Raw genomic sequence first — 20,669 nt, 5'->3', positions numbered from 1 at the left:
AACCACAACACAATTAAATATAAATTAAAATATGAAAACAAAAAGAACATGCATATTCTCTGTCATATGGGCCTGCATGAATAAACTTTCCACTAGGGCTGCAACGTTTTGTCTCTATAAACAATCACGCGGACTTTTAAAATTCGTGGATGCGTAAAATTCTGAAACCACGTAAATGTGTTTTTATAACTGCTACACACTACAGGAAGCTTTGGGGGCAGTGTCTGAAAAAAAATTATTAACAACCAAATTTGTGATTAGTAACAGTCTGATTCTGTTTTATTCTGTTTTAACTGTATTAGGCACAGGCGTATAGATGAGTTTGTTCTGAAAAAAAGGGCTGATGCACCTCTCAAATGGCTGAAGTCATGACAGAGAGCATGTTTAGTATGGTTATCAGCTGCAGCTGGAAACATCATGTAAAAGATAAGATTACTGATTACTAAGTTACTGAAATAATCGCTGACTAATCAAAGGGATATTGGCAGATTAGTCAACTGCTGATATAATCTTTAGTTGCAGACCTAACCTCCACCTCTCTCAGTCTCCCCATAATTCCTGATGGCTGTACACCCATATACAAGAAAATCCCACTGTGGTTTCAACCATATTTTATAAAATATATCTCACGAAGCTTGTCCAACAAATTTGAGATGTTTGTTTATTTTTATTTACCACTGGCTACAAGGTTTCTTGGTTTGCACGTTAAAAAGGCAAATATCACGAAGATCCACCAGCCATGACTAAAAATGGGAGTTTCTCCCTTTAACGTTTCTTCCACTGTTTCACCACGTAGTCCTTTAACATTTCTCAGCTGATTTCACAATAATCATTTTCTTGTCTGTGCTGAGCTCTTTGTCCCTTCGATCATAAACAATATTAATTATTTCTTGCTCACAGTCAGAACATCTTCCTGTATCACCATCTTGCCAGTTTCCACCACATCTGTTGTTATTTTCTGTGCTCTCTGACTCGGGTTCAACCTGCTGCTTGGACACTTTCCCCACACTACACCTCCCTTACACTTATTTAATTCAGTCCTGTGTACCTTGATGAACCACATCCCTACAAGTGCTCATCAGAGATCCGTTTCTCAGTATTATAGCACTCTTCATCTCCCTACAGGCGTATTTATCGCTGTTGTAGCTGAATCTGGTTCCACTCACCGAACGACGACCGTCTGGAGACGACTTTATGATCACTTTAAATCCGTCCTCGTGTCTCGTTGTCAAGGTTACACTGCCCTCACTGTCCGTTTCCTCCACGTTACAGGTTTACTTTCGCTTTGGCTGTTTTTGCCTATTTTTCACCTTATTTCCGCTCTGTCATGAACATCTTCATCTCTCGCGCCATCTACTTCCTTTCATTACACTTCCTGATACGTCACTTTCTGCCCTCTCTGCTGTGGTTTGATCGAAAATGTGACGTCAATCAGGGGTAAAAGCGCAAAGGATTGTGGGTACGAGTGGCAAGCGGTACTAGCGCACACAGGCTTTCACATGAAAACAGTCACACATCGATAAAAAGAAACACAAATAATGGCAAGAAGCTGTTGTATGATTAACTGCAATAGCTGGTCGCATGATAGCCACGGGAAGCCGACGGGTAAAGAGATCGTTTTTTATCGGATTACGTAGTGGAAGAGAAATTGTTTAAGCCATGTTTCCGAAGTAAGAAAAAAGACAAATAGATTGAGTTGGCCTGTACAGGAGATAAACAGCTGTCAAATCACCAAAGTAAACTGGACCTGGGCTTGTTGCAGGGATCTGAAGTTACTAAACATTTTGTGAGTGTACGCACTAAAACTTAGGACCATATAATAATAAATATGTGCGTGATGGAAGTTGGGCAGCACACTAACGTCCTTACTCCACTTTGTATGCTCGTATGGGTCTGACCCTTTCAATCCTTTGATTTTTTTCCTCGTACTTTTTTTTTTTTGCCTTTTCGTCAAGTCTGTCTTTGTATGGACCTGACGAGTTCTCCGTTGTTTTGTACAGACCTGATTTCTCGATCAGATATATTTATTTATTTTTTATTATTTTGTTGTTTCAGCAACATTACATTTAAAAACTGTACTTTTGAGTTAATATATACAGTGGGGCAAAAAAGTATTTAGTCAGCCACCGATTGTGCAAGTTCCCCCACTTAAAATGATGACAGAGGTCAGTAATTTGCACCAGAGGTACACTTCAACTGTGAGAGACAGAATGTGAAAAAAAAAATCCATGAATTCACATGGTAGGATTTGTAAAGAATTTATTCGTAAATCAGGGTGGAAAATAAGTATTTGGTCAATAACAAAAATACAACTCAATACTTTGTAACACAACCTTTGTTGGCAATAACAGAGGTCAAACGTTTACTATAGGTCTTTACCAGGTTTGCACACACAGTAGCTGGTATTTTGGCCCATTCCTCCATGCAGATCTTCTCAAGAGCAGTGATGTTTTGGGGCTGTCACCGAGCAACACGGACTTTCAACTCCCGCCACAGATTTTCTATGGGGTTGAGGTCTGGAGACTGGCTAGGCCACTCCAGGACTTTCAAATGCTTCTTACGGAGCCACTCCTTTGTTGCCCGGGCGGTGTGTTTTGGATCATTGTCATGTTGGAAGACCCAGCCTCGTTTCATCTTCAAAGTTCTCACTGATGGAAGGAGGTTTTGGCTGAAAATCTCACGATACTTGGCCCCATTCATTCTGTCCTTAACACGGATCAGTCGTCCTGTCCCCTTGGCAGAAAAACAGCCCCATAGCATGATGTTTCCACCCCCATGCTTCACAGTAGGTATGGTGTTCTTGGGATGCAACTCAGTATTCTTCTTCCTCCAAACACGACGAGTTGAGTTTATACCAAAAAGTTCTACTTTGGTTTCATCTGACCACATGACATTCTCCCAATCCTCTGCTGTATCATCCATGTGCTCTCTGGCAAACTTCAGACGGGCCTGGACATGCACTGGCTTCAGCAGCGGAACACGTCTGGCACTGCGGGATTTGATTCCCTGCCGTTGTAGTGTGTTACTGATGGTGACCTTTGTTACTTTGGTCCCAGCTCTCTGCAGGTCATTCACCAGGTCCCCCCGTGTGGTTCTGGGATCTTTGCTCACCGTTCTCATGATCATTTTGACCCCACGGGATGAGATCTTGCGTGGAGCCCCAGATCGAGGGAGATTATCAGTGGTCTTGTATGTCTTCCATTTTCTGATGATTGCTCCCACAGTTGATTTTTTCACACCAAGCTGCTTGCCTATTGTAGATTCACTCTTCCCAGTCTGGTGCAGGTCTACAATTCTTTTCCTGGTGTCCTTCGAAAGCTCTTTGGTCTTGGCCATGGCGGAGTTTGGAGTCTGACTGGTTGAGGCTGTGGACAGGTGTCTTTTATACAGATGATGAGGTCAAACAGGTGCCATTCATACAGGTAACGAGTGGGGGACAGAAAAGCTTCTTACAGAAGACGTTACAGGTCTGTGAGAGCCAGGGATTTTCCTTGTTTGAGGTGACCAAATACTTATTTTCCACCCTGATTTACGAATAAATTCGTTACAAATCCTACCATGTGAATTCATGGATTTTTTTTTCACATTCTGTCTCTCACAGTTGAAGTGTACCTCTGGTGCAAATTACTGACCTCTGTCATCATTTTAAGTGGGGGAACTTGCACAATCGGTGGCTGACTAAATACTTTTTTGCCCCACTGTATATATTTATAATTTTAATAAATGACAAATTAAAAAGGAATGAACATTTTTTTGTATCAAAAAAATATAGAAACGTGACACCAAAGTATCGAACCGAACCGTGAATTTTGTGTATCGTTGCACCCCTAATATATATATAATGTTTTTAAATAATAATATTTAAAAATATTTCTTAACGTCATTATGCGGGCCGCAAGTAAGGGTGACATAGGCCACGAGATTGACACACATGCATTAAAGCAGAACCCTCTGTTATGCTGCTTACATAGAGATTATATTAGAGATTACACCTCAGGGAAATAAACACTCAAAAGATTTTGAATAAAATCTTTATTTGAACCATAATTAAATTCGATTTTGATTTATAGAGCGCCAAATCACAACAACAATCACAACTGCAAGGTAGACCCTGCAATAATACTTTAAGAACACATAATAAATAAAATAACTAAACAATGAACCAACAGGCCACGGGCATGCAGAATGTTAACCTTCATGAAATGTAAGACCAGAGTTTGCCTGATACAATTATAGGGATGAGGGGAAAAAGGCCTAATAAACAATGGTGAGAGTTCTTCACTATTCTGCACAGAAAATACTGACTTTAAAATGGATCATCTTTTCATTCAAGCATTGCAGCGATTAATTTCTGCTCAGTGTGAGCTCACACACAGTTGTCCCACATTTTTAAAGTCTGAATGTTTAACGTGTGTGAATTCTCATGTGCTTCTTTAAGCTGGTCCTCTGAATGAATATTTTCCCACAAATGTTGCAACCATGCGGTTTGTCACCTGTGTGAATTCGTACATGACGGGCCATATCCGATTTCTGACTGAATCTTTTCCCACATGTGCTACAAGGATACGGTTTCTCGCCTGTGTGAAATCTCATGTGTTTTATCACTCCCGAGATGTCAGAAAATCTTCTTCCACAGATACTACAACAACGTGGCTTCTCACCTGTGTGAATTCTTATATGTGTTCTCAATGATGATTTCTCAGTAAACTGTTTTCCACAAGTACTACAGGAATACGGCTTCTCACCGGTGTGAACTCTTATATGAGTTTTCAATGTTGAGTTCAGACGGAATTCTCTCCCACAAGTGCCACATGAATACGGCTTCTCGCCTGTGTGTGTTCTTACATGACGTTCCAAATCTGATTTGGAAATGAATGTTTTCCCACAGGTGATACAAGCATATGGCCTCTCACCAGTGTGAAGTCTTGTGTGGGTTTTCAGTGTTGAGTTCAGACTGAAACTCTTCCCACACGTGCTGCAAGAATATGGTTTCTCCCCTGTGTGAATTCGCAGATGTGTCGTCAGGTGGTTTTTTTTGCGAAAGGTTTTTCCACAGGTGTCACACTTTAAAGACTTTTTTATTATGTCAGTTTTACTTTGACTCCCTGACACAGCAGTGTTGTCTGCTCTCTTATTGTAACTTCTCTTTCTGTAATGTCTCCTCTCCTTTAGCTCTGCATTTTTAGTAGATATTGAGTCCACATGCTGGCTTTCTTCCTGATCCCGGCTCTCTTCTTCAGGTGAGCTGTGAAAAAGGAGCTGCTTACTGTTTGGTTCTGGTTCACTGTAGTCACTTTTCTCATAAGTCGGAGTCACCATCAATGAAGTATCAGCCTCCTGCTTCAGTCCAAGCTGCTCTCCCTCCTGACTGCTGCAGAGTTCCTCCTGTTCCTCTTTAATCTGTGGAGGCTCTGGGTCCTCCCGGCCCAGACTGTAGTTCCTCTCCTCGTCCTTAAAGACATGCTGCTGGTGGAGGTCTGGAGAGACAAATGAAGAAAAGAAAAGACAACATATGTGAAATATGAATTACCGTCAATGTAGACAGCAACAGATATGGGATTTTTGAGGATTTATCACAGTTAATTGTTGTATTATCAGACACAGACTGGATGTAATTTCCAACTTGACCTCATTCAGCTGCAGACTGATATCAGACTGACTCAGACTTATGACACTATTTACGGGAGGTTTTAGTGACAGTGTTGGTGTGCTCATTTTGCAGAACAAAATTCATTTAGCGTTGACTTATTGAATAAAACAAGCTGACAAAATTTAACTCCAAGGGCCATAATTTGCAGCTGAAAAAAGATGACAAATCACTCAGTATACTCAGTATACTCAGTATATTGCAAAATGCTAAATATCACTATATCAAATCATGAGTGTCGTATTGTGATAGTATCATATTTTGGGGTGTCTGGTGATTCCCAAATCCCACCATTTTTTACTCTGAAAAAAGTTGGATGTTAATTTGATGTCTTCATTGACAGAAGACCAAAGCCACTTAGAAACTAGATTATTTGCCTCTGTTTCATTAGTCAATAATGTAAGCAATTGCTAGTAAATAACAGTTAGCTCATGTGGTCCATGAGGTCAGCAGTGCTTTACTCACACTATACACACTGCAGGTAGAGCTTCCACTACTGCCACTTTCTGCTTGGCCTATCGGTACCTATCAACTGCTTCCGAAGTCCCACAGGCTAACAATGCCCGACAGGACTCCTTCTATAGCTTGGTGGCTCCCTTCACCTCTGGTGTCCACCATTTGGTTCGGGGGTTACCACAACAACACGCACCTTGTGCCTTGTGGCCACAGCTCAGTGCAGTGGCTTCAGCAATGGAGGTACTGCACATGATCCATTTGGACTCAATGTCCCCAGTCTCCCTCAGAATACTGTTGAAGCTCTGCTGGACGTGTGCGTTGAAGATCTCGCGGACCATGGCCTCTATCAGGAATTCCCAGCGCACCCTCACTATACGTTTAGGTGTGCCAAGTTTGTCCAACATCCCCCGCCACCTGATCCAACTGACGACCAGGTGGAGATCAGTTGACAACTCAGCCCCTCTCTTCTGGTCTCCAGAACATATGATCTTAGGTCTGGTTATACGATAATAAAATCGATTATCGACCTGTGGCCCAAGGTGTCCTGGTGCCACGTACCATTATAGACACCCTTATTCTTGAACATGGTGTTCATTATGGACACTTCATGTATCTCATAAGCAACACACTTTAGTTGTTTATACAAAGCGTAAAGGTAAAAAACATTGATGGATGAGCAGAAGAAGATGAATGGATGCATGAATGGATGTAGAAAAAGATGCATTCATGCTGCTTATTGCAGTTTGACCTTTAATTCCTGTGCTTCTAAAACTAAATGTAACTTTGAGCTCTGGTTAGGATCCTACATTAGTCATATTCATTGTTATTTAGTCCATCACAGTTTTACATACCTACTCTTTGCAACTTTATCACAGGTTTCCAGATGGTCTTTAGCAGTCTGAGTCGCTCTTCCCCAGTCCAGACAATAATGCCTTCAGCCTCCTGCTTCAGTCCAAGCTGCTCTCCCTCCTGAATGCTGCAGAGCTCCTCCTGTTCCTCTTTAATCTGTGGAGGCTCTGGGTCCTCCTGGTCCAGACTGGAGTTCCTCTCCTGGTTACAGACCTGCTGCTCATACAGACCCTCCTCTTCCTCATGTTGCAGGTCTTGAGGAACAAAGAACCACAAAAGTGTTATTAATCTTATAATGTAAAAACACACAAAAACTGTTTACCCTGGGTCCTACAAGGATAGAGTTTCTCACCTGTGTGAACTCTCTGGTGTTTAGTAAAGTTATATTTTTTGCAAAAAGTTTTTCCACAGACATCACATTGAAAAGATTTTCCCCTTGTGCCAGTTTGACTCTGACTCATTGACACAGCAGTGTTGTCTACTCTCTTATTGCAACTTCTCTTTCTGTAACGTCTCCTGTTCTTCAGCTCTGCATTTCTAGTTGATCCTGAGTCCACATGCTGGCTTTCTTCACTTTCCTCATAAGCAGGCGTCACCATGAAGGTATCAGTCTCCTGTTTCAGTCCAAGCTGCTCTCCTTCCTGACTGCTGCAGAGCTCCTCCTGTTCCTCTTTAATCTGTGGAGGCTCTGGGTCCTCCTGGTCCAGACTGGAGTTCCTCTCCTGCTGCTCATCCAGACCATCCTCCTCCTCACAGTCATTTTGTTGTGGGAGGTCTTGAGGAACAAATAAAAAGAAGGAAATGGTCATTACTGTGATTACACAAAACTATTTTTACAAAAGCATGTGTTAAAACCTGAAAAAAGTTTTAGGTATTGGAGAGACGGCAACCACAGACTGCAATATGAGTGGTGTGCAGTGAGGTGTTGATCGTGTCAAATAAAATATATGAATATACAATGCTTTCATCAGCTGAGGTGCTCCCTGGTGGCACGCTCAGGTGCCATGAGATACTGCAGTAGTTTGGGGTATAATTTAAAGGTATCAATGATGCAGAAATTTTCAGGTATTGATGATGCAGAAAATACATGAATTTTTTTCCATATTTGAAAAAATCAAGTTCAAAGTTTCAGATCTTAAATGTGCAATTCTCAAAAACAAGCAGCAACAACAAACCTGATCAGACACTTAAACATGGAAAAATAAAAAAATGCTAACAAAAGAAAAGTGGCTAAAGCTAAAGTTTCCAGAGCTCAGAGCCAACCATAAGCTAGCAGCCTCAGTGTAAGCAAAGCCTCAAAACAGTTAGGAGTGAAATTATAGAAACAAGGGGAAAAGAGAAAAGGCTGGATGTTGGATTTATACTGGTAATGACACCAGCATGTACCTGACATTTGTTTGTTCTGTAAATGTGCTACAACTACTTTTGTTTGCTAAGGAAGAATATGTCAGGTAAAGGTGGGTATACAGAAACTCATTTTCAGTTCATTATTTGTAACCTTTTCCAAAATTACAATTGTGGACTTTCATAATTTTGTGATGAAAACATATTTTATATTGAAGAAAAGTTTACTTTTGTTTGTAAATGCTGTCAATCAAAGCTCTTAGAAAGAAATTCAAACTGAGCAAAAATCTGAAAACTTGGAAATCAGAACGAGCCACAAGTTTATAGTTTATAGACTATATAGGCTGTAGAAACACAGACACACAGAAGACATTACAAAATTTAACCAAAACCTATTATTAGACAACACTACAGTAACGAAAGCACTAGTATTGTGATTATGTACACAGCCTTGTATCTTTGCAGCTTTTAATTTTTTTGCATTTTGCTTTTTTTTAGTCATTTATTTTTTAGCTGAACCACTTCATTCAAGACTTAAAACTCTTTCTAAGGATTTTTCTGAAATGTCAGTGACGAAAATGAATGAAAAATCATTTTCTTCACTTAAAGTGAGTCCTTAAAAAAGACTCACTGCCATTGTTGCTTTTGTCAGCTTATGTTAAGTGCTTTTCTAGAACAGGTCTTATTCACTCATACACACACATTAATTTCTAAACCTAAACACTTCCTGAAATTCACACATTCACAATACAATGGATGCATCAGGGACAGCCCAGGATTCAGCACCATGTCCAAGGATACCACATGCAGACTAGGGGAGCCGGGAATTAAACCACAAACCTTCCAGCTATGAGACAACAAGCGCTACAAGTGAAACCACAGTGGAAACAGAATATTCACTGCTTACTGCATTTCAGCTTATGTTACATGTGCACAACAACAAAACAAGCAAGTGTTACCCGTCTTCTTCAAATGGCCTATCAGTAACAAGGTAGCTGCTTCAACAACCCCCAAGACAGCAAAATATCATGTGTTTCATATGCATCATATGCTTTCTGATATGGCACAGTGTAATTCCTGACCATCTTTAATGCTCTCAGAGCAAACACTGCAGTAGAGCTCTTTCTCTATCTCAGCATGTAGTCATCACCTCTCACCTTTACCCAGCTTCAGCAGCTCTTTCCCAGTTCTATGGTACTGATCATCGGTTTATCCCTCTGTAGTATTTACTCCTTACTATCCCTGCACTTCCTGATTCACTAGCTGTGCCGCATCTGTTCTTCCTCTGTCATTCTCTGCATTCATCAGCTCCTCATTCTTTTAATATTCTCATCACACTCTTTACTTATTTGTATTTCCATCTCTATCCTGACCCACCCTATCTTGTTGCACACCCCTTCCAGCTTGATCTCTCTGTTTAACCAGTCGATAAAACTCATTTTCTCTGCTAGCTTTTGCTGCAGATGTAAAGACATTAATTACAGCATTATTTATAATGTGGACAGCTTTTGTTCTGCTTTGGAGAGTCACTGTGTGTGTTCACTTTGAGGCTCCCATGGAGAATAAATGGAATAAACAGTTGGTGTGTAAGAGTGTGTGTGCTCACTATCACCGTTTGCTCCTCTGAATTCATCACCAAAGTAACAGCTTTCTGCTCTCAGCTAACATCAGCTTAGAGAAATCCCGGAGACGCTGATAATCTGTCAGATTTATCACCAATCAATCAAACATCGAAGAATCTGAGTTTAAAGAGAACAGAGTTAAAAACATGTCCATACCTATGATGTGTGAGTTTCTGTCGGGTTTCCGGTTGATCTCCTCCTCACACTGGACCATCCTCTTCTTGATGCTCTGATCGGTACCTGCGTGATTTGTCTGTCCGTTGGTCCTGATTCATCACACATCAGCCATGTTTCTGTAGCCAACGCTTCGCTCCTCCCCATAGTCCCCTGCTCTGCTGTGATTCGCTGTCGTGTGGTCACGTGACTCAGCAAACGCACGCAGATTCGTTGAACTGCAAGAGTTGAAGATTTGTGTCATCTCCGGTTACACGACTGCACCTGTGTTTATTTATTTATTTTTCATGGATCCCGTTCTTTCTATAAATGAAGCCAAGTATTTTTCTCCTCCCGGTGTCAGTGGGATAACCGTACATGTACACTTATTCTAAATTTGTCTCACATTCCTACATGTATCCTAGATTATTTTATACAGTCCACTGATGTACACTTACTGATGTCTGAATGACAGTAAAGTGGCTATTCTATTCTATTCTATTCTATTCTATTCTATATAAATCTACATAAATCAAGTGTTTATATGAGATTATACATATAAACACAATTTTATACTCCAATGTGGTAAACTTGGAGTATAAAATTGTGACTTGAATTTGCGGTATGATGAGGAATATTTTAAAATGAAGATAATTCATTTTGAAATATAACAATAAATGTTAAGGTCTGACTGATATAATGTGACTGAATGATGAGTAGACCCAAAGAGCTACTGTCTGTATATTTGTATGGTGCCAGACCACATTCTGCAGGGAGAGATAACAGGCTATCAATGACAGAGTTCAAACAGCAATAGAGGACAAATTACAGCAGACAACAGGCTTATATGATTTTTTTCCCCTGTGTTATCAATTGGATGGAGAAGCTGGTGGATGCTGGGTAATCTCAGACCAGAGGCTAAGCGATATCAAAAAATAGTCTACGAAAAACAAATAATTTTATAGAGTGTTAATATACAAGTTCGTCAACTGGGAATAAACCAGCCAAAATACTCTCCACCAGTTAGGGCCAATTTTACTTTCAAACTGATCTCTTCATATTTCTCCTTGAGTGCAAATAAAGGAGTGTTAGAGTGTGTGCTGTGGTTTTTTCTTGAAGTTTGACAATCCTTTCTAACAAGTATTTCCAGCTGTTTGTCTCCCCTACGCACGTTCTGACTGTATGTGTCCACCAGGTGTCTCCCTTGGCTCATTTAATCAATGAGCTTTATTTGACTTCACATATGAAGTCAAATGAAGCTCACTGAGCTCAACATGAATTTCTAACAGAAACAACAGAAACAAAAGTGAGTGCAAAGGCAACCAAAATATTTGGCGCATGCTGTGAGGAGTGAGTGGTCAAAATTCAGGAATTCCTTTTTACCATCGAGTTTTACTGTGCTGATGTTAAAACATGTTGTTAGGTTTTAATAAGACTCACATGGCTCTAGATTTGAACTTGGACTGGCTGTATTGTGTCTGGTCAGTTTAAGTCTATTAGTGAGTCATTTAAAAAATGTCCTCATGTAAATCTTAAATGGTCTACATGGAGGTAGTGGAGGGCACATACTAGTGACATAGATGAGTGTTTACAGCCATTCAAACATGTTATGATCATAAACTGATTTTTTTTTCTTCAAAAAAAGCTTTACAGGACCAACAAACACCTGGAACATCAGTTTCCTGGTGAACTTTCAACCCAGAAGTATTAACATTAACAAGCTAAAATGCACTCATTCATTTTTAGTTTGCTGCAGTTAAACTGAGACATTAGGTAGTTACTATGCCTACAGGAGGGTTTTGTTTTAATCCACAGCAGAAAAGCTCTAAGCATGGTGAACTTCCATATTTTCTCTCCCATGTTTCGTCAGTATGTTTCCTGTATTAAAACTTTAAAAAAAAAGCAACTCATTTTTCCAGACTGAATACAAGTCGTAGTCACTGCTGATACAGGAGTATTTGTCTTAAGTATTAATAACTAATATTCTAAAATTCCACTTTCTTAGATTCATGCTGCTGTGGGAAACAAAAATGAGGAGTGATGAATAAAAATGTTAAGTGAAATTAAGCTCATTGTGAAACCTGGCCCCACCCTATCATGTGATTTCCTGAGGTCAGATGGCCCAGGATGTGAGTGGGCGTTAAGGCGTCTGGGGAGGGAACTCAAAACTGGATTATAGATGGCAGACAGTTGGTGTCGTAAACCACCGCCTCTGTTCAAAGATGGTCGCTCACAGTGGACATAGATGGCTTCTTTCACTCCTCTTTCAAACCATCTGTCCTCTCTGTCCTAAATGTGAACATTGGCATCCTCGAAAGAGTGTCCTTTATCCTTAAGATGCAGATGGACAGCTGAGTCTTGTCCTGTGGAGGTGGCTCTTCTATGTTATGTTGCGCTTGTGAAGTGGCTGTTTGGTCTCTCCAATGTACACAGCCACTTCCAAAGTGCATGGCACAACATAGAAGAGACTCAGCAGTCCATTCGTTTCACAATGAGCTCACCTGAAACCCTGGCTGATTGGGACCCACACCCAATTTCACACCTTGGCTCAGGCGATTAGAGGATTATCAGGGGGTCCTTTTGTCCCTCTGTGGGGGGGATACTCCCACTATTTTTAAAACTGGGACTCCCCACCATTTGACCTTAGAATTTAAGAAGCTTCTCGGATGAGAGGTGAAACGTCTTCAAGCAACTTAAAGAAGTCCAGACGCTTTTCTTTGCAAGCTCCTTTGACTTCAGATAAAGCAAAGTTTTATTGTGTAATCTTAATCTACACAATCATTTCACACAATCTCCTTTGACTACGATGACCTGGATGACTGAGAACCTTCACAGACATATTCAGGTTTTAGTTGTTTTTCCAGTTTAGGTTTTGTTTGGTTAGACTTTGTTTTGCTTTCGCTTTTTCCGTTGCATGGTTCAGCCATCAATAAAGGATCAATTTTAATTTAGTTTCAGTCTCTGGTGTCTGCATTTGTGTCCACTCTACACTCCACATGGTCTGCCAGCTCAGATCCTGACATCGGGACAATATTTTGTATGTCAGGAGAAGGATTTTAAATCAAAGTCTGGATTTAACAGGGAGCAAATAAAAAAACACAAATATGTCTTCATTAGTTTGAAAGATGTGTCCGCCTCCTCCGAGAGCCAAAGCAAGATATGTATCATTTAGAATTAAATAAACCTATTTTTAATCCAATTTTAAACTTCAACATATTTTAGTAATTTAGTTTAACATGTTTTAGCTTTTGTTTTATTTTATACAGTTTAATAATACATCAGATGAGTCATTTATAGCTGCAGATGTTTTCCCTGAACAATGGTGTTCACGACAAACATTGTCTTCCACAACATGTTGGATTAGACAATGCAGTTATTATTATTTTTCTGTAAAAATAACAACAAAAATTAACAACACTATAATCAAAATCAATTACTGCATTCAATCAAGAAACAAGGTCATATCTATTATAATCTCAGGGTTGAAGGACTCCAATATCTTATTAACATTTTAAGAGTTACAATACAAACACCAAAGATATTAACTTTTTGTAATATGAAAAGAAGAAGCCCTCATTAATTTGATCATATTTGATTCATGTCCTGGGATTCATCTATTCCTGGGACAGATGACGCCGTGAAGGAACTTCCAAACCTGGGTGCATCACTTTGGGTAACTTGTATCAAAAACAAAAAATGATTTCAAGCAGCCATCAACAGACCTTAGATTGCTGCAAAAAGCAGAAACAAATCTATTTTCTGGTACCAGGCAAGATGGGTTACTTTGGTGCCGAATTCTTCTTCCCGATAGAACAAAGCCTTTCCCTGACATTGCGTAGACACCACTTCAGAAATCCAGTTGCTGGCCTATGTGTTCTGCAAGGGCTAACCATGTGTCCTGTAATTTTTAAACAAAAGAAAAGTGTCAGTAAATTAAGATTTAAAAGATTATCTGCAGTTGTTTGGTTAATGTCAAGTTGTTTATAATCCTGCAGCAGTGAGCTCCAACACTATGGCGTGATAGATTTAGTTTATTTACAAGAAATACTCACTTTTCTCCATAGTGCTCCGTTAAGTGTAAAATAAGTATTTGGACCCTCCATTTTTCATGTGTGGATATGTGCTCTCAAGACTGGCAACCAAAGATTCCCCCTCACGTGTACCTCACGGATGTTCTAAAGTTAAACAATTAAAGTTAAAACATTTTTAGTGTTAATTTTAGAATAACTGAATCTACTTGTGATGGCTGCAGTTATAGCCACACAGGGTTAATATCTACCGAACATCAGTGTTACATATATAAGTTACAAAAAAATAAAATAAAATAAGCAAGTGTGACTGCACAGTTTGCGTACCCTGGATTGATCATTCGGACTATTAAGTCAGTGTCTGTGAAGTAATGACAGGCTGCTTTCACCCAGTGTCATAGAGTAGGTAGCACTGCCTCCATCTAAGTGAAGAGCAGATTAGCTGTATACTGAGCAGAGTCTGAGTGCAGCCAACATTCTCAGCCCCACCAGGTTAACCCTTTAACACCTTAGCCTTTTGTTTTGACTAAGAACCAAAAGGCTTAATACAAATGATATTCAGGAGTCAGTAATTTTTTGCTGTTGTTGTTGTTGTTTTTTTTTTTTTTAAAAAAATACTTTGGTTACATGTAAACTTATGAGTGGTAGATCTTAAAGCTACCGAGGTCTCCGAGTGAGGATCGAAGATGGTGGCTAAATATTGGTCGTGGCGGTATGGCGTTGCCAGTGTTGGGGAGTAACGAAATACATGTACCGCCGTTACGTATTTAAAATACAAAATATGAGTAACTGTATTCCGTTACAGTTACCATTTAATAAGCTGGTATTTAGAATACAGTTACTTTGTTGAAATAAATGGATTACACGGCGGAACTCCCCTTTTTCATATTGTGGCGGGTCAGGACTGTTTGGGTTTTGTTTGACAGCTACGTTCTGTTGTTCCAGGTGGCAGCGTTACGGTTGCCATGGTTACAGGGTGACGCTCTCTCTCTGCGTGTTTCCTGGGTGAGAGAGCACCTGTTGTTGTTGTTGTGCTAAGCTAATAGGCAGAATGCTACAGGTATAGCTCTAAAGAATGTAGCATCATAGGCAGTGTAGTCCGTGCTGCAGGGAGAATGGACTGCCATACACGTTATGTGTCTGTGAGCGAGGGAGGGAGAAAAAGGAAAAGTACGAGGAAAAGGAAAAAACGGGAGCTGGAAGCACGTAAATATAATAATAACCACTGCAGCCAAGAAGAGTGCCTGACGAGCCCAGTTGTAAGTAAGCGATTAAGACTCGACTGTACACCGTGTTCGTGTTTTCCTCCAAAAACAATAAGTTCCGTTGGAGCAGCCTTTCAACGCCTCTCTCTGTCTCTCGCTAGCAAAGTTGACCCAGACAAAGTAAAGCTAGTTTTCGGCTACGAGCCCGACACAGAACCCACTGTATTAGCCAGAGGTCCCTTTACTACGGTTCGGAGCCGCGGACCTTCAGTAACAGTAATAAATCACAGCAATAGTACATTCATGTAGTTGTAAACAGCATGATAATATATTAAGTAATCCAAAGTATTCAGAATACATTACTCTTATTGAATAACGTAACGGAATACGTTACAGAATACATTTTGGGACATGTATTCTGTATTCTGTAATGGAATACATTTTAAAAGTAACCTTCCCAACACTGGGTGTTGCCATCACGTTTGTATTAGTAGCAAGCAAGCTAAGTGCAGGGATGCACGTGCCCTTTGCGCGGTCTAGTGAACGAGGGGAAAAAGGGGGTCAAGGTAACCTTAAAAAATCTAAATGGGACAAATTATCATTTCCTTTATATTTTAAAATGAAAAGATGTTATTATCAACATAAAGGTCATTTAGGTTAAATTAAATAATAACATTAAATAATAAAATAATATGTTATTAAATAATTAAATAGTTTACATAGACAGTGTTCCTTTTTCTTTTCTTTTCTTTTTTTTTTTTACCTTTTTCCCACAAATGCAACACCCTATCTCATACTTTCTTTGTTCTGTATACGGTGATCTCTAAACAGTTTGTCAAACAGAGCAACATCATCCTCATTTCAAATTATAGCTTTAAACGATGATATCAAGCATTTTTAAGTAGAAATAACTTTCATCATCACAAGCTAGCTGGTGTTATCTGTTAAAATACCTTTAATGAGTAGGTAAAGTTCTAAATTAAACTAATAAATTGCATAATCAATCATCATGATTTTTAAACTATTAGAATTTACTTTTTACTTACCATGTTTTATTTCATAGTAGTGGAGAAGTCCAGTGATATCTGATCAGGTCACAGTCTAATTGAAAAAGGCAGTTTGTGATTAATGATGTGGCTTCTTCTGAGGCTTATTTTCAACCCAAACAATTGGGTAAAATTTTGACCCGATATTTTATCAAAGCTGCCCAACCTATGGCCCAACAGAATTAGTCAAGCTGTGGAGTGAATTGAAGAACCCGGCACATTACCAACCCAACTCTTGAGTCATGACTTTTGAACCAATATTTGGTCACAATAAGCCAACTTACGAACCTACAGCTTTTACCCAGCAGTTGAGTTAGGAATATAACCCAGCATTTTTAAGAGTGCATAAATACTCCTAATAGAGCTCTCAGGTCAGCTGATAAGTTGCTTCTAGTTGTCCCTAGAAGCACCTTAAAAAACAGGAGACCAGGCATTTGCGATTGCTGCGCCCAAACTTTGGAACAATCTGCCTCTTCAAATTAGGATCTCTCCAACACTTGACATTTTAAAAGCCTGTCTGAAAACACATTTTTACTCTTTAGCTTTTAATTGTGACTAAGTTTTTCTTTTGTTATATTCATTGTGTGTGTTTGTTCTACTTTTTACTTTTTTACTATGCACAGCACTTTTGTCAGCCTGTGTTGTTTTTAAATGTCCTTATAATTGATTGATTGATTGATTGATTGATTGATTGATTAAACCTAACCCTGACCTGTCTCCCCAATGTGACATTTGTGTAATTTATGTATGGATGGAAGTGGTCCAGTTTAACCAAAGGCAACTGCAAGCAAGAAATAAAAGCTCATTCATTCACCTGCAACCCTAGATTGCTCAGGGTGGCAGAGCAATAGAAACAAAGAGAAAGAAAAAAAATGTTTATCTCATTGGACCTCATATTGAGAGCGCCAGAGAACAAATGCAAGTTCAAGACTTTGATTGAAGTCCAGTTGTTGTATCTGCTTCATGTTTCCTAGAGTAACAAGGGAACAGGTGTCAAAACCATTTAACGGAATGAGGGAAACAAGGGATTAGACTCTCAACGTGACCCTTCGGATGCGGTATGGTGGTTGATTCTTATCTAGCTGGGAAACTGACAATCACTGTTACATGAGATTTTAGACTTCGTGAGGTATCTGCAAGAACTGGTAGGTATATTTTAGTTTTGCTTATTTATTTAGACATAGTTCACTCAATTGTAGGAGGGGTGTTGACAGTGTAATAATAGGTCTTGATCGGTCATTGCATACTGCTGCTTGTTGTCCATTTATTCCTGAATAATACATTTTTACAATTTATCAGATTAAAGGGTTTAACTACCAAACAAATAACATTGTTTATTGTTTTACATTGTGTTCAATTGTAGTCAATAAAATATGAGTTATTTATAGCAGGTGAAACTGTTCAAAGTACACCAATTTTATTGATCATAAACAGATTAAGGGACATTAAACTTCCAGAAACATCCAGCATATAAACCAAAACAACCATTAGATTGGTTGAGTGTGGTGAGTAAAGCATGCATTTCTGAGCAAATAAAATATTTCCTGTATCATTTTGTTACCATAGTTTGATGTATAAATGATGAAGTCTGATAAAAAAAAAATCTCTCTTCAAAATCATAATAAAAGATATTTAATGATATCCAAAGGTATTCAGCTTACTAAAAACAAACCAATAAAACTCCAGTGTATTGCTACATTTAATTAATTTAAGACTGATTAAGAATGCTGAATAGGAGTATAAGTATATTTTAAACTTATAATTCTAGATCATAATACAAAATTAAGGTTTATACTTATGCAAGAAAGGTAGCTACATGTTTATTTACAGCACTACAATTTTTAGACACTAACTTTCAAAAAGTTCTAACATAAACCTACCCACTCTGTCTATTTCAATTTAATGAACTCTGCCGTGTCTCCTCGCTCAAAAAGCATAAGTCCAGCATAGAGCGGCTGAGTGAATGTGGTCTGGACTCTGTGGAGGAGAGTCATGGTTTCAGAGACGCTGTAGAAAGACAGAATACCTGCTCTGTTATCCAAGTACACTCCTAATGTGGAAGCCTCAGGACCTGAGAGCTCAGTTTGGACTTTGTTGTAGAAAAATTTATAACTCTTGCTATCACAACTTAATGCCCAAGATTTGTCATTTAACCCAAATACACAATCATTTAGCCTCCCTGCTCTGCTGATATTCTTGTATGAAACTGCTACATAAACTTTTCCTTTCCACTTCACCTCCCAGTAACAACGTCTAGTCAGACTCTCTTTACTCAGGACCTGCCAACAAGGAAGAAATCTGTCTGGATGATCAGAATAAGACTGTTGTTGCTCCTTAAATGTTGCTTTTCTGTTCCTCTCAGACAATAACAGATGTGTGTTTGCTGTATTTGGATCCAGTGTGATTTCACATGAATATTTTAAGAATTCAGCTCTGGTCTTTGGCTCTGGTTGTGGTGGTGACAATAAAACATCCACCATAGTCACCACCCGTGAGATGTTTGTCCATTCCTCTCTCAGAATGTCCTGTAGTTTATCTCTGGTCTCTGACACAGCTGCTGTCACATCCTCAAAGTACCTCAGAGGACGAATATTGATGCTGGATGAGTGTGTAGACTCACTGAGTGCTGACAGTGAGGGGTAGTTGTGTAGAAACTGGTTGTGATCCTCTGTGTGTGAGAGCTGCTCCAGCTCGCCGTCTTTCCTCTTCAGCTCAGCGATCTCCTGCTCCAGCTTCTCCTGAAGCTCTTTGACTCGACTCACTTCCGTTTCCTGCTGGGATCTGACCTGCTGCTTCACATCAGAGCTTCTTTTCTTGATGAGACGGATCAGCTCAGTGAACATCTTCTCACTGTCCTCCACCGCTTTATCAGCAGAGCCATTGATGGCCTCCACCTCCTGTTGAAGCAGCTTCACATCTTTCTCTCGCTCCTGGATTCTCTGCTGGATGTTTAGTCGTCTCACCTCGAGCTCCTTCTGCTTCTCAGTCCTTTCTGCTGCAGCTGGGACTGTTTCATGGCCTTTATGTTCATCCATCAAGCAGAGATAACAGATACTCTGCTGATCAGTACGACAGAAAATCTTCATCACTTCATCATGACGAGAGCAGATGTTCTCCTGGAGCTTCTTGGAGGGGGCCACCAGCTTGTGTTTCTTTAGTGGAGCTGCATCATAGTGAGGTTGGAGGTGTTTCTCACAGTAAGAGGCTGGACAAGATAAACAGGACTTGATGGCTTTCAGCTTCCTCCCAGTGCAGACATCACAGGCCACATCTTCAGGTCCAGCATAGCAGTGATCAGCTGGAGCAGCTTGGAGTCCAGTCTTCTTCAGCTGCTCCACTAAAGCTGCTAACATGGTGTTTTTCTCCAGGACAGGCTTTGGAATGAAAGCTTTCCTGCACTGAGGGCAGCTGTGGATTCCCTTCCTGTCCTCTTCATCCCAGAAACTTTTAATACAGTTCCTGCAGTAGCTGTGTCCACAGGGAATAGTTACTGGATCCTTTAGTAGATCCAAACAAAGTGAACAAGATAATCTTTTTGAATCCTGCTGATTTCCTCTCTGCGCCATTTCACCTCTCAGCAACAATGATTGGATGTAGAATAGAGCGGATACCCAGCTGTGTGCAGGCAAAAGCACAGTTTGAACTTTGGAAGCAGCTTGTCCCTCTTATAAACTTTATAATCTGTACTTTGAAAGTTTGAAGCCATAAAAGTTTAACATGTAATCATACAGGATCACAGGAGCATAAATCGCTTTGTATGAACTTCGAGTAGAGTTTTTTTGTCCATGCATTGTCTTTACAATTAGATGTGCTTTATTTAGGTCAAAATAAAATTGCTGTGTTTGTGTTGCAGCCAAAGTATGACAAACAACATAGCTCAATGAAAAAAATACAACACTTGTCATGGCTCTGTAGGGCCTTGTACCCGTCCCCTCTCCTTTTGCTTTCCTTGTTCTTGGTCCCTTGCATTTGAATTTGAATTTCTCTCCAGGTCTCAGGTGTTCGTGTGACTGGGGTTTCCAGCAGGCACGGTCAGGAGCTGCAGTTTTATTACGTCTGAGTGTCCTCACCTCATTTCTTAAGGTACTTATGGACAGGCTTTTTTTCTCCTTTCATCACCAAATTCTTTAGTTGGCTATGAGTAGTAATATCTAAGTCTAAATGTCTAGTATGTATTTGTGTGTGATTGCCTTGTATTTTGGAGAAAGTCCTCAGTGTGCTGAACTCCACTTGCCCTATTATCTGGAATTTCATCTCATGGATTTACTGCTGTTTGAACTTTTCTCCTCAAGCTTCAGCTTATTTTATACTCATAGGAA

The 20,669-nt window shown here is 39.7% G+C and overlaps 2 protein-coding genes across 3 annotated transcripts; both read right to left on the bottom strand.

Moving 5' to 3' along the window:
- Positions 1–4,036: 4,036 nt before the first annotated feature.
- On the bottom strand, positions 4,037–10,223 carry LOC118455444 (uncharacterized). Of its 2 annotated transcripts, none has more exons than XM_035914462.2 (4): positions 10,075–10,223; positions 7,305–7,727; positions 6,955–7,206; positions 4,037–5,477 (listed from the first exon to the last, which is right to left on the bottom strand). In XM_035914462.2, exons 1-4 carry the CDS (start codon positions 10,130–10,132, stop codon positions 4,405–4,407), a joined length of 1,806 nt encoding a protein of 601 aa, XP_035770355.2. In that variant the 5' UTR covers positions 10,133–10,223; the 3' UTR covers positions 4,037–4,404. The 2 variants fall into 2 exon arrangements, with proteins under 2 accessions (XP_035770355.2, XP_087690176.1); XM_087834050.1 differs by having other exon boundaries at positions 5,208–5,477; positions 6,959–7,206.
- An 8,016-nt stretch (positions 10,224–18,239) lies between these two features.
- On the bottom strand, positions 18,240–19,931 carry LOC102788578 (tripartite motif-containing protein 16-like). The gene has a single exon (XM_035914443.2). The coding sequence runs from the start codon at positions 19,914–19,916 to the stop codon at positions 18,240–18,242; it is 1,677 nt and encodes a 558-aa protein (XP_035770336.2). The 5' UTR covers positions 19,917–19,931.
- Between the last annotated feature and the right edge of the window lie 738 nt (positions 19,932–20,669).

This window comes from Neolamprologus brichardi, chromosome 3, assembly GCF_056152115.1.
Source record: "Neolamprologus brichardi isolate AB-2024 chromosome 3, ASM5615211v1, whole genome shotgun sequence".
NCBI classification, from domain to species: domain Eukaryota; kingdom Metazoa; phylum Chordata; class Actinopteri; order Cichliformes; family Cichlidae; genus Neolamprologus; species Neolamprologus brichardi.
This window is presented reverse-complemented; position numbering and strand designations above follow the sequence as displayed.

Excerpts from the sequence above, each read along its gene's own strand:
- LOC118455444 (XM_035914462.2), bottom strand. The coding sequence starts at position 10,132 with ATGGTCCAGTGTGAGGAGGAGATCAACCGGAAACCCGACAGAAACTCA. Across the intron at positions 7,728-10,074 it reads CAGAAACTCACACATCATAG|ACCTCCCACAACAAAATGAC; the intron begins GTATGGACATGT and ends TTGTTCCTCAAG. Across the intron at positions 7,207-7,304 it reads ACACCAGAGAGTTCACACAG|ACCTGCAACATGAGGAAGAG; the intron begins GTGAGAAACTCT and ends TTGTTCCTCAAG.
- LOC102788578 (XM_035914443.2), bottom strand. The coding sequence starts at position 19,916 with ATGGCGCAGAGAGGAAATCAGCAGGATTCAAAAAGATTATCTTGTTCA.